The sequence below is a fragment of the Centropristis striata genome, chromosome 24 (genome assembly GCF_030273125.1).
Source record: "Centropristis striata isolate RG_2023a ecotype Rhode Island chromosome 24, C.striata_1.0, whole genome shotgun sequence".
In the NCBI taxonomy this organism is placed as follows: Eukaryota; Metazoa; Chordata; class Actinopteri; order Perciformes; family Serranidae; genus Centropristis; species Centropristis striata.
Window position 1 is genome coordinate 6,886,728 of NC_081540.1, and position 14,145 is coordinate 6,900,872.

At 34.2% G+C, this 14,145-nt stretch overlaps 1 protein-coding gene across 1 annotated transcript in view; it reads right to left on the minus strand.

Annotated features, from left to right (window-relative positions):
• Window positions 1-14,145, minus strand: part of LOC131962987 (protein FAM184A-like) — an 84,518-nt gene that overhangs the window by 30,869 nt on the left and 39,504 nt on the right. Inside the window, exons 11-14 of the mRNA XM_059328112.1 lie at window positions 11,723-11,845; window positions 11,477-11,638; window positions 3,739-3,860; window positions 2,532-2,682 (exon numbers count right to left, since the gene is read on the minus strand). Coding sequence (XP_059184095.1) covers window positions 2,532-2,682; window positions 3,739-3,860; window positions 11,477-11,638; window positions 11,723-11,845 — 558 coding nt within the window. The remainder of the gene's footprint in view (window positions 1-2,531; window positions 2,683-3,738; window positions 3,861-11,476; window positions 11,639-11,722; window positions 11,846-14,145) is intronic.

Consider the following 14,145-nt stretch of genomic DNA (forward strand, 5'->3'; position numbering starts at 1 on the left):
AGGTATAGCATGTGGAGCCCCCATATTTTAAAAATAGCAAAAATAACAGTTTCTGGCACTTGGAAATATTTTATATATGTAGATTTATTGTTTTTCCAATTTGGGAAAAAAAATGATCAAAGAATTTCAATTTTTTTCCTTTTTTAATATGTGACATAACTGTGTTATACTGCACAGAAAACATTTTTGAGTTGAGTTTTTTGAAAAACAAACAAAACATGTACATATATAAAATTTAAAAAAATATTTATACAGAAAAATAGACCAAGTTATATGTTTTTTTTTACTTTATATATATACAGAAAATCTAAAATGCTTCCAATAATTCCTATGTATTTTGTCATTATAATTCCTACTTTGTTCTTTATTTATTCCCTTAATTTATTTTATTATTATTTGACAGAGTTCCCTTTTTCTAGTCATGATTGTGCTTATTCCACAGTGATGCACAACCTTTAATACTGCAGTTAAAAAAACAAGGTCATGGTGAATAAAATGTGAGAGAAAGAAGAAGAATGCAAATGAACTGCTTTGTGGTTTAAAATATATTCCGAAGTTCTGCAGTAAAGAAGAACTACTGACGGTTGTTGACACTGCAACACTGATAATAAGACCTGTACCTGTACTTTATAACAGCCTGTGCACCTGCCAGTGCCAGGTGTGTGATGGGAATAAGTGAGACACGCAGCAGGCTGAGCTGGCTGCAGAACAATGTGCATGTGGTGCGAACCTTATGTTGAGGCTTTTGGAGATATATAGGGAAACAAATCTGGTCCGTACATATTGTGTAGAACATTGAAACATAAAAATATAATGCAATTTACTTACAGAAACTCCTCGAAACACAACAGCCATCCATATCAGATCAATATTTTAGCAGATTCTAGTGCTGGCCTGGAGTGAATGGCTGCCCTGTTCTCACTGTAAAGGTCTCGTCGAGTGACACAGCAAATATCTGCACGTCTTTGCAGAATATATATCTATATATATACAGATTATTACAAAATAAATAACAAAATTCTTAGACCAGCCTTGTTTTCTTCTTGCTGTCTTGTCCATTTTGATTCCTGGTACATTTGTTTGGACAAATATAATGATAACAACAAAAATAGCCCATAAGAGTTTAATTTAAGAGCTGATATCTAGATATTTTCCATGATTTTCTTGATAATTATTTGGTTTTTATCAAGAAAACCATGAAAAATGTCTAGATATCAGCTCTTAAATTAAACTCTTATGGACAATTTTTTTTGTTGTCATTATATTTGTCCAAACAAATGTACCTGTATTAAATTGTAAATTTAATTCTTATAGATTATGGTTTTACAGAAGACGTATTATGCCCATTTTTCGCTTCATATTTGTATTAGTATAGTCTACAGTTAAGGTTTCTGGTGGTTTTTATTTCATATTTCTACGGGCTACAGAGGCTGAGAAATTGCATAATTCTTCATATTTTTTGTCATTATGATAGATTTTTTTTTTAGGGCAAAGGCAATGATTTACAGTTAAAGCCAAGGTTTTAAGCTTTTAAATGATTTTTTATTCCATGTGTCTATCAGCTGCAGAGGCTGAGAAATAAATTATTTAGGAAAGAGGTTTTTTTTTCTTCATTCTGTGCAGTCTTTCAGAAAACCTTGAAGTTGTTTTTGAAACAACACGGTTTTAGAGCGTGTTTTTCTAGGCAGACTTAGGTCTTAATGCAACATAAGAAGGGAAGAAAGCTAAATCTTCGCTTAGCATGCTAATCGCGATTAACAGAATTTGCACATGCAGACCACTACTTGATACTTTTTGCTTTGATAGCAGCACTGACCTATACACACAATTATTTGCTATTTAATCCTAACCCAAGACAAAATGTTATTTCATTGTTATGTGTAGGGAGAGCACACACCACGTCTCCACCGCTACACTCTATCATTCTTTCTCTACGAAGGGCAACAAAATGAAGATGGTTTAAAAAAGTTAAAAGTAGATTATATATATTGTCTACTCTGCCTGTTGTCATAATTATCAATACTTCTGACATTTTATTTCTTTGATTGTCTAAATATTCAACTATTTCTTTTTATTTATTTACAAGATTAACACTAGCTTTATAACTATGATATGTCAGAACTACTTATTTCTGTATTTAATTTATTTATTGTAATAACACTTTTTTCTTGTATGATGCTCAGGATGTTTATTGTGATGTCTCTTACTTCAAATTCTGTCAGGAAATGTGATGTAAAATTATTAAAATGGTTAAATAAAAAGTAAAAAAAAAAAAAAAAAAGTTAAAAGTTAAAAAAGGGTTTATATGAAAGGACTTGTGTAAAAAGTCAAAATTAAAGTGACGAGTAAAGGAGTAACAAATTTAATCACGATTAAAAGCGATAACTTGCAACTAATTATAACTGTTACAACCAAACAAAATTTAATACCTCAACAGGTGACGTTTGTTACGTTTTAATACTTTTTATTATTTCATTTACTGCCTTTTAAAACCCTGCTATGGTCCCGGCCGCCTCGTGTATGTGTGCTACCTGTTCCAGCAGGTCTTCCACCTTCCTCTGCCAGCCCTCTCTGGCCGCCATCATCTCCAGCTCTTTCTGCTGGGAGAGCTGAGTCAGCGCCGACTGTTTGTCCGCGTCATACTCCTCGGTCAGCTCCTCCTTCAACAGACGCACCTCCTCCCTGCGGAAAGACACGGCCGCAGTTAGGAAACTATGATTAAAGTCCAGGACACAACAGAGTAATGAGCTTCAGTCAGAAAGACGTGAAGAACAAGATGGACACAGTTTGACCTGGAAGAAAAGATAAAGAGCTGAGGCTCATCGACACGTCTGTGAAATCTGACGTAGAAGTCATTCTTCCTCTCCACTGCAAAAAGCCACCTCACAAAAACAAGAAAAAAAGTACAAAAAATAGGTGTATTTTGCTTAAAAATAGCAAAATGATCTGCCAATGGAACAAGAAAATGTGGCTTGTCAAGACTTTCCAAAACAAGTGAAAATATCTAATCTTAACAAAGCTAAAAATACCTTAAAATTAGTATATTCTTTAATTAATTATTACTTTGAAACAGCAGTTTTATACTTGATGAAACAGCTTTGTAACTTTTGATATTCTAGTTTCAAGCATGTATTTACTCAGTTTAGGTCATAAAATCTCAGTAACAAGCTGTAATATCTTATTTAGATAATTAAGGACCAAAACACTAAAACAAGCATAGTCAGTCACTTTACACATGTCATCTGGTAATAACTGATATGATTGGCTAAGAGCTATGTACAGACGCTTATGATAGACATTCGTATCGCCCAATAAACGACTCTGGACGATTGTAAACCACGCCTCCTCTACGGGGAAATGAATGGCTGGTAACCAGACTTTATCTCATTTGTGATATAGTCTGGCGTTAGCCAGACTACCATAATTTACTAAATGAAGAAGACTTGAAACTAACAATTGAGACCATAAAGTCATTATGAGAATGTTTACTTTCATTTAAACTGCCTTCCGATTGTGTTCATGTCCAACTCTCTCTTTTTATTAATAACCATGTGTTGAGTGCATTGGCAAAACAAGTCAACTTGTTGTGGTAATAAGCAGTGTGATGAAGCAGAGGGGGCGAGATGTGACAGAGACGGATGAGGAAACAAATGGGAAAAGCAAAACACGCGAAGTGACACTGACAGGCTGTCACTTGTGTAACACATATGAGTTTTTTCTTTTTCTTTTTTTTTTTACCGCAGTGCATCTCTCCACTTCTGATCCAAGTCATCTGCCATCTTATCCATCTTCTGCTTCTCTTCTGTTCTGATGGACATCACTCTGGCGTCGTGCTGCTGTCTCTGGGTCTCGATTTCCTCCTGAAACACAAAGAGGAGCACAGGTCTGAGACAGAACACTCCATTAGATCGTCTGTTTGCTTTATCATCCTGCCTGCCTGGTTTATCAATCCTTTTTTAACCCATTGAAGCCTGGAAAGCGAATACGTTGTTTTGTAGTATTTGTATAAGCTCTCAAATACTTTTTGAATTTAATTTCTATCTGCTACAGAGGCTGAAAAATCTATTATTTAGTAGAAGAGTTGACACTTCTGTTGAATTTCCAGAAAAAACTTCAGATTTTATGAGCTTATTTTAAAATCGCCCAGAGGTTTTAAAGGCGTTTTAGGCCTCAATGGGTTAACCTTCCTCACCTATTTAACCCTTTATCAGGCAAAGAACTATATTTGGTAACTTCAGGTAATATTTCGAGAAAAAAGTTGCAAATTTACTAGATTAAAGTGGCAAATCTACAGGAAAAAAAGTTGCAGATTTAAGAGATTTAAAGTGTCAAATCTGTGTGAAAAAAGTTGCACATTTACGAGAAAAAAGTGGGAAAAAGCAACTTTTTTCTTCCAGATTCACCACTTTAAATCTCATAAATCTGCATTTTTTTTCTCGTAGATTTGCCACTTTAATCTCGTTTTTTTTACAAATTTCTTTTTTTATTCTTCTGGCAAAAGAAAAATATTTTTGTTTATATCTGTTTAAGTACATATATAAAATTTAATTAAATTTTAATTAAAAAAAAGAAAAGTGAAAAAAAAACAACTTTTTTCCCCCAGATTCACCATCTTAAATCTCATAAATCTGCGCATTTTTTTCTCGTAGATTTGCCACTTTAATCTCGTAAACTTTTTTCTCAAAATATTATTTTCGCATGTTTTTTTTATACATTCTGGCAGTATGTAATATCCTCCAATATTCTCTAGGGTTGAAATTTGGAATTTGCAAGTATTTCAATGAGTGTCCTATTAAGGGTTAAGGCTCCAATACGCTTCATTACAACTGATGTCAGATCAGATCATTTTACTCCTTTTTAAGCTCCTATGATGCACTTTCAACTGTCTTTCTCAGCTTGTCTACATATCATATTTTTATTTTTTTGAAAATTATATTTATTGAGTTTTTAGAATTAACATGACACATACATTAATGAGGGTTTACATGCCCACATTCTTAGATAAAAAAAACAAAAACAGACAAGACAAATTACCACTAAAACAAAGAACAAAACAAAGTAAAACAAAAAACCAATAGATACAAAAATAATAATAATAATAATGACAACCATAAAAATGACAACCCTGTATTTCCTATGTAGCTGCTGTGTTGAATATTACATTTTCTTTATACACTTCATTGTCCTTTTCAAGTGTTCAACATCTTGATCGGTGACTTTCAAGATATTCAATAAATTGTCCCCATAGCTTAAAAAAAGCTTTCATGTCCTCCAAGTTGTGCTTTGAAGCGCAGAATTTTAGAAAAAAAAATTTTCTACAGAACCTGGTTAGTGCAGATGCTCAATTTTTGATGAAATTTTAAATTTCTAATAAGTAGAACGTGTAGAATAAAGTGATTTTGATTAAATATTACGCTTAGATTTGGCCACTTTTCCTGACTGAATCACACATAATTTGTTCTAGGACTGTCAAAAATCTGAAGATTTGACAATAATTTCTCTTTTTACAGTGTCTATTTACTGGCTATGATTAATGGTGCAAAGCTATTTTTCTACATATCATATTTAAAAAAAGTTATTACTGTAAATAAAACGTGTATTTTCAATAAATAGATGGACTCCAGAGGGTTAACTCCAACAGTGTGATTTAGTGAAGAGTGCTGAATCATTAGTAATAACAATGTGAAGCCACTGAAAGTCAGAAAATCTCCTCAAATTGCTCCCTGACCAGATGCAGCATTTCAACAGCCGAACATTGGATGAGTCATAATGGCCACCTCCACATCTATTTATACCGCCGCAGCTACAGGGCATTCACAATGAGCTGGTTCCCAGGCAGGAACCAACTTCACCAGGTCAGCCGTTTCCTGCTGCGGGAGACGCTCCGGGTTTATCTGCTGATGAGTTCATTAAAGGACCTAAAAGCTTCAGTGTGTTCAGCTGCCAGTTGAAGCGCTTGAGTGGTTAAATCCAGCATCAAATGTTGAGGATCCCAGAAATTATGTGCAAAAAGACATTTTTCCATTTCAGTGGAGCTCAATAGGTGGAGAAAAATAAAAATCAGCAGGGTGCAAATCATTTGGATGGAGCAGGGATTCCCATTTGAAGCCATTCTTCAGTGTTTAAATGGTGTTTTAGGGCTGAGCAGGTTACTCAGGGGTTTGGAGAGTTAAAGTGATGAGATGCTTTAGTTAGCCAAAGGGAAAAGGGAAAGAATAAGGAAAAATATTGTATATAAAAAACAAATGCATGTACATATATACAATTTAAAAAAATAACTATATACAAAAAAGTAGAGCAAGTTAGACAGATTTTAAAAAATGTGGAAGTACGATGAATTATTCGAAGCATTTAAAAAAAAAATTCTATATATTTATTTATCTACTTTTTAAAATATGTATATATTTTCATCTAACTTCCCTTTGGCTTGCTGAATCATCTAATTTTTCATATTTCAACTTTTTTATAAACATATATATACTTTTCCATATAACATAATGCTTCTTATTCTTATTTATATTGTCATTGCACATTTAAAATTTGAAAATAAATAGATAATTCAGGAAAATAGAGCAAGTTGTATGGAAAAGTATATATATATATATTTTTTTTTAAAGTTGAAATATGAAAAATGAGATGATTCAGTAAGCCAAAGAAAGCAAGTTAGATAAAAATGTATACATATTTTAAAAAAGTAGATAAATAAATATATACAAGCAAATTAAAATGCTTCTAGTAATTCATTGTACTTCCACATTTTTTATTTATTCCTCTTTTTTTTTTTTTTACAAATTTATTTTTTTATTCTTCTGGCAAAAAAAATATTTTTTGTTTATATCTATTTAAGTACATATATAAAATTAAATAACATTTTAATTAAAAAATAATGTATAAAAATATATATAAAATGCTTCCATTAATTCCTATTTATTTTGTTATTAATTACACATTTTGATTTGCTTTATTCTTTCATTTATTCCTCTTTATTTTTTTTTACATTTTTTTTTATTTTCACAGATTTTTTAAAATTTTATTTCTTATTTTCCCCTGTGACTCCATAGAGCTGGATCTCTCAGAAAACATGACTAACAGTCTTATTAGCATCAGAGACAGAAAATAACAGACGCTGAGTGGAGGTGAGTCACATTTCACTGTAACTGAACTCTGTAATTTCATCATAATAATTCTGATTATTCCATTGTGCTGTGACATGTGTCGTGATTGAGTCACATCAGCGACAAATTATATTTCTGAAGGCAGAAAAACTGCAGGGAGGTCGAACAACATGACAACAGCCTGTGGCGCCTGAAGTGATGTATTATTAAATATGCCAATATTACAGTGTGAGCAGAAGAAAAGGCGGTCAAAGTGGAGTGTCTTTTATTTCTAATTAATTGTATACAGAAGGGTAGTCTATTCAGTGGTTTTAAACATAGGGGTCGGGCCCTTAAAAGGGACACGAGATAAATCTGAGGGGTCCTGAGGTCCGGGTTGGACCCCCTTTTGCCTTCAGAACTGCCTTTATTCTTCATGGCTAGGCCTGTCACGACGATTACTATAACAACTTATCGTTCAATATATAAAAAAGGAAACAATATTTTTTTCTGGACTCAATATATAGTTGTTTACATTCGTGACATTTTCTGCTTTTTCTGTTATGTTTAAAGTAAATGATTGACAGCTAGTATGAATTGCGGAAAAAAAAAAAAAATTCCCAAGCAGCCATTCCAGCTTTTTATATGTTATTTTAATAATAAAATAATATAAAACAAAATGATTATTTATCTCAGTGCTATTTTTTGTTAACAGAGCCTGAAAGTCTATTTTATTTGTTCTGGTTGTAGTTTATTTATTTAGGTAATATTTATCTAGGATATTTTAATATTTCTTTTCAACATTTCAATTCAAATGTTTAATATTCTCGAGATTTAAAAATTCATTGCTGTGGAAAAGGATGACCTTATTATGCTCTAATATGGTTATAACACTAAAACAACATTGATACAACAATACTATCATTTATCGTGATAGTTTCTGGGAAAATATATCCTCCTAAAAAATGTGTTATTGTGACAGGCCTATGTCTACATGCCTAAATGATTGATCAGCTGCCATGTGATTGGCTCATTAGACATTTGCATTAACAAGCAGTTGAACAGGTAAACCTAATGTAGTGGCTGGTGAGTGTATGTGGGATTAAAAACAAGGGTGGTCCAATAATACCTATAGGGCTTTTATTGTGAAAAGGCAGGAGTGGATCTGATGTCAAGTTTGAAAGGAAAAGTTTCTGTTTTTCTGCTTGTTTAAGTGTAGAAAAAGTATTTTTCTGATAAGTTTGATTATCTCGCAATAGGCAACATCTGTATTCAGGATGCTTTGGTTTCCTTTTTCCATTTTTATACACGGTCTATGTTTCTAACCGAGATGCTGTTTAAACTGAAAGTGCAGAAATGTGAAATTTGTCTTCAGGCAAACATACAGTTCAACCTATGTGGAGAATGTATGTATTTGTGTCTATAAATAAACCTAACAAGCATTGCTGCACAATATAGTTCTGAAAAATATTCTGTTAATTTAAACAATTCCATACTTTAAACCAGGGGTGTCAAACTCTGGCCCGCGGGCCAAATTTGGCCCGCAGTGTAATTTTATTGCGAGGCAATACCAAATTATTATATTATTATTGTACTACAAAAGCTGACCCACCGGTAAAAGGTTTATTTGATCAATGTTGGCCCGCGATTTTATTCAAGCTTTAAATTTTGGCCCCCCTGTGTATTTGAGTTTGACACCCCTGCTTTAAAGTGACAAAAGTTGAGCTGAAGGTTTTGGCTTCCCTGTCCTTTTATAAGAGTAATAATGTGCTGGTGGGTAGCTGCTGAACAATAGCTGGTCTACATTCACCGGCTCATTTGGCTCAGTGTGAACACAACATACAACCCTTTTTTAACAGTCCAAATCCTGTCTTTTTATAGAGCTCGGGCTCTGGTGGGAAAGCAAAGAACACCACTCTGCAATTTCATCTAATTATCACTGCTCATCCCGTCTCTCTGTCCTCTGTCTCCTTTATAATCTCTCCCTCTGTCTTTTATTAGACTTTCTCTATTCACTGACTTGCTGTGTGAGATTCCAGCAGCTGTGACTTTTCCACTTATTCACAGTTTAACTTCACCTCTGAAGCCTGTCGGAGTTCATGTTACATTCACTTCATTTGCTTTGTCTTATTTACATATCAAACACTTTTTTTTTTATCCTCTTAATTTTTGCAATCATTCAGTTTTCCCAACAACTGACAACTATATCCTAAATTAATAATGCTGCTTATGATTGTATTAATAAAAAAGAACCAGTCTCTTTCCCTGTCTTACACAAACACACACACACACACACACACACACACACACACACACTATCTCTCTTTCTTCCGGTCTCTCTCTACCAGCAGGGTTCCTTTCAAATGCAAGACCACTCAACTCAAAATAGCCTCATCATCATTATCTCACAGCTGGCCACTTATTTCTCAGTTAAATCTTATTTCCTGCTTACAAAATGTTCTTCCTCTCTCCCATCTCTCCATCCTTCCTTCCTCACCCTTTTTTTTTTTCTTCCCCGCTCGACTTCGGGGCAAACTTACACTTTGATTTCCTGCATAACCATCAGCAAACATTAATGTGTTTGACTCGGGACGCTGTGTTACCGGCTGAGTGCCTGATAGACGTATTGATTTCCTGTCACGCCGACTCGCCAGATTATGAAGCAAAGTGCTGAGTCAACTTACTGACAGATCACCTGTTTGTTCCCAAACATACAAAATATGTAACAAAATTACATATTTTTGCAGGTCAGACAAGAAGTAAGCATCTCCATGAGGTCTATTGAGAATTCATTTATGGGATTTTTGCATTTTATTTTGAATCATTGCAGAAAAAAAGCTTTGAAGCAAACACGTTTCTGATGCTGACGCGTTTTATTCAGCAGGATAATGTTCACAAATGAACACCACTTTTATGATGTTTGAAGTGATAATACAGCCGACAGAAGTAAAAAGATAACGTTATATATATACAGTCATGGAAAAAATTGTTAAACCACCCACAACTTTATTTTAGTGCCTTGTACGAAAGGTACATTTGTTTGGACAAATATAATAACAACAAAAATAGCTCATAAGAGTTTAATTTAAGAGCTTTTCCATGTTTTTTTTTGATACCTTTAGTTGTACCAGGCATTAAAATTAACAAGAAAATGAACCAGAAAGCAAGGAGAAAACAAGGGTGGTCCAATAATCTTTTCCATCACTGTATGTCTAGGGCTTTTATTGTGAAAGGCAGGAGTGGATCTGATGTCAAGTTTGAAAGGAAAAGTTTCTGTTTTTCTGCTTGTTTAAGTGTGTATTTTTCTGATAAGTTTGATTATTTCGCAATAGGCAACATCTGTATTCAGGATGCTTTGGTTTCATTTTTGTTCAGTCAGAGGAAGTGGAGACGCGTCGTCCATTTTTATACGGTCTATGTTTCTAACCGAGATGCTGTTTAAGCTGAACGTGCAGAAATGTGAAATTTGTCTTCAGGCAAGCATACAGTTCAACCTATATGGAGAATAAAGTTTCCAGTAATAAATGAATAATGGATTAAACTTTTCTTCCATATCCTCGTTATAATTATTAAACAGTTCATGATCCTGTACTGAGGTTCTTTTAAGCTCTAGATCAGGGGTCTCAAACTCAAATTAATTGGGGGCCGCTGGAGGCAGTTTCAAAATGACCAAAAAGACACAAAATGACAAAAAAAAAGACACAAAATGACAGATAAAAACTAAATTACTTAAAAAAGACACAAAATGACCAAAAAAAGAAACAAAATGACCAAATAAAAGACACAAAATGACCCAAAAAATACACAAAATTACTTAAAAAGACACAAAATTATTAGAAAAAGACACAAAATGACCCAAAAAAGACACAAAATGGCAAAAAAAAAGACACAAACTTACTTTAAAAAAAGACACAAAATTACCAAAAAAGACACAATATTACTAAAAAAAAAGACACAAAATTACAAAAAAAAGACACAAAATTACAAAAAAAAGGACACAAAATTAAAAAAAAAAGACACAAAATTACTTAAAAAGACAAAAAATTATTAGAAAAAGACACAAAATTACCAAAAAAAGACACAAAATGACAGTACATTTCCACTTCTTCCGGTAACAACAACACGGCAGATAATAAACGGTCCGGTAGCAGCTGCCTTTCTTTTTGTTAACGTCGTCATAGAAACAAGTGTAACAAAGCTCCAGCTGGAGCAATAAAGGGACCTTCCACACACAACACGGATAGATCTATTCATATAAAACTCACATTAAACTTTCATATCAAGGTGGGGGCCACAAAATATCGCCACTAGGGCCGCAACTGGCCCGCGGGCCACGAGTTTGCGACCCCTGCTCTAGATCCTTTATAGAGTGTTTCTCTCACCTGGAGGTCAGTGAGCAGGTTGCTGGTCTCCCTGACTCTGGCTCTGGTGGCGTCCAGCTCGATCTTGAGTTTCTCCTGAGTTTCCCTCAGACAGTTGATCTGCGTCTGAGCTGAGCCCATGTTCTGCTCCCCCTCCCTCACCAGCTCCTGCAGGTGGGACACCTGGAGAGATCGGGACATTACGGGTTATCACACCGTCACCGTCACAAGACATCACAAGATCTGACTTAGAGCCGACTGTCGTACCTCCTGATTGGCCATGTTGAGCTTGGCCGACAGCTCCTCTTTCAAGTTGTCGAGCTGCTGCTGGAGGCGGTCTCGCTGCTCCTCCAGAGACAGACGCTTGATCTCAAACTCCTGACTCAGTTTCTGGAGGAAGAGAAAAAAAAAGACAGAGGATGAAAAACGACAGCATCATCATATCGACGTCGTTTTAGTTTTATAACGATATTAGAGCATAATAAGCAAGTATATCAATTCTTTCATTGAACAACAAAAACATGAATGTTGAGTTAAATATTACTCATTTCCCACTAGACCTTTCATGATAAAACATTTTTTAGGACAATATATTTTCCCATAAATTATCACGATATATGATAGTATCGTTGTATTGATGTCTTTTTAGTTTTATAACAATATTAGAGCATAATAAGTACATCCTTTTCCACAGCAATGAATTTTTTAAATCTCGAGAATATTAAACATTAGAATTAAAATGTGGAAAATAAATATTAAAGTATCCTCGATAAATAAAACATAAATAAATAAACTACAACCAAAAGAAATAAAATACTCTCAGGATCTGTTAACAAAACATTGCAATGAGATACTCATTTTATATTATATTATTTTATTATTAAAATAACATATAAACAGCTGGAATGGCTGAAATATAGGTTTTTTTGGCAATTGGTACTGCCTGTCAAACATTTGCAGCATTACTTTAAACACAACACAAAAAAGCACAAAAAGCCACGCATGTAAACGACAATATATATAGTCAAGAGAATCTGTGCATATGTTTACCATGAATGCCTAGCAGCTCTTTCTTTTGCATTATTCCCGCTGAAATACCCTGAAAGTATAATCTCTGAAAGGGGAGGGGAGCTAAGAAGCCACTGTAAATCCCATTTACGCTGTAATATGGAGTTGTGGCAGTTGTTGAGTGTGAAGCATGGCCACTGAATGAATGTTAGAACACAAAGAGTGGATCTGGTATGTTCATAAACTGTTTAAAGACGTGGATGTAGCCATTGTGACGTCCTCCATTGGTTTGTGGACTGCTGTTTTGAAGCCTTGTATTTCAAAATATCCACTAGAATCCTTATTGTTTGTATTTCAGTAGAATCGAACACAAAATTCCAACCAAAATGTTACTATTTTCTTCTAAATAGCCTTTTTTACTCTAAATGGGACCATACTTTACAAAATAAACATCATGCTGTATTGAAGAAGACTTAAAACTAGAGATTGAGACCATAAACTCGTGAGGTAATAAATCCAGTGAGAAGTAGAGCCATTTTGTTAATTAGACTTCTTTCTGCAACCAGTGGAGTCGCCCCCTGCTGGCCATTTGAAAGAATGCAGGTTTAAGGCATTTCTGCATTGGCTTCACCTTTGAGAACTGGAAGTTGATGCTTGGGTATCAAACTGTTTTAGTTATAAAGTTTCCCATCTTGGTTTGAACTACAGAGCCTCTGTGTTGTTTTTTAACCCCTTAAAGGTTGAGTTTGTCCGTTACACACCACATGATTGGTTGGTGCCTGTATACTAGGGCTAGGTTTAAAAAATCGTTGATAGATTTAATTTTTCCTCATCGATTCATAAATTCTGAGATTGATCTTTATATACAGGGGGCTCCAAAAGTAGGTATACAGTCAGGATTATTCCAGTATTATAATAGTGGTGCTAGGATTAATGTGTTGTCGTTTTGTCTTTCATTACTGTACTACTACTTCTGAAGCCCCCGGTATATATACAGTCATGGAAATATATATATATATGGTCTCTGAAAATCTAAATAAAGTAATTATCATGAAAGGCCTAGATGTATTTGTTCAAGGTTTATTCTAAAAGCTTTTGGACAACAAAACCCACATTTCTAAAATCTAAAAAGACAAATTCTCATATGTGCATATGTTTACCATGAATGCCTAGCAGCTCTTTCTTTTGCAGTATTCCCACTGAAATACCCTGAAAGTATAATCTCTGAAAGGGGAGGGGAGCTAAGAAGCCACTGTAAATCCCATTTACGCTGTAATATGGAGTTGTGGCAGTTGTTGAGTGTGAAGCATGGCCACTGAATGAAGGAGGGACACGTGAGTTGTCATTTTAAACTTAAAAGGCCATCACATCCAACCAACCAACCGGTTTCTATAATCCTCCAAACCACAGCGCCAAATCCTTTCTGGGCCACTCTGAATTTATCTTATGAAATGCTCTTTTTTCTCTTGCCTTGCTTTAACTATTTATTCTAAGCAATGATATGCTTTATGAAATACAAGCATTATTGTATATTGTTTGACTTGTTTGGTAGTATTTCTGCACTGCTGGATAAACAGCACCATACTTTCCTTAGAGACAGATTTCTGCTGGTCAAATTGAGTTCAAACACTATCAAATTTAGCAAATGTTTCCCTTTATATTTCAAACATCTGCTGAAGTAA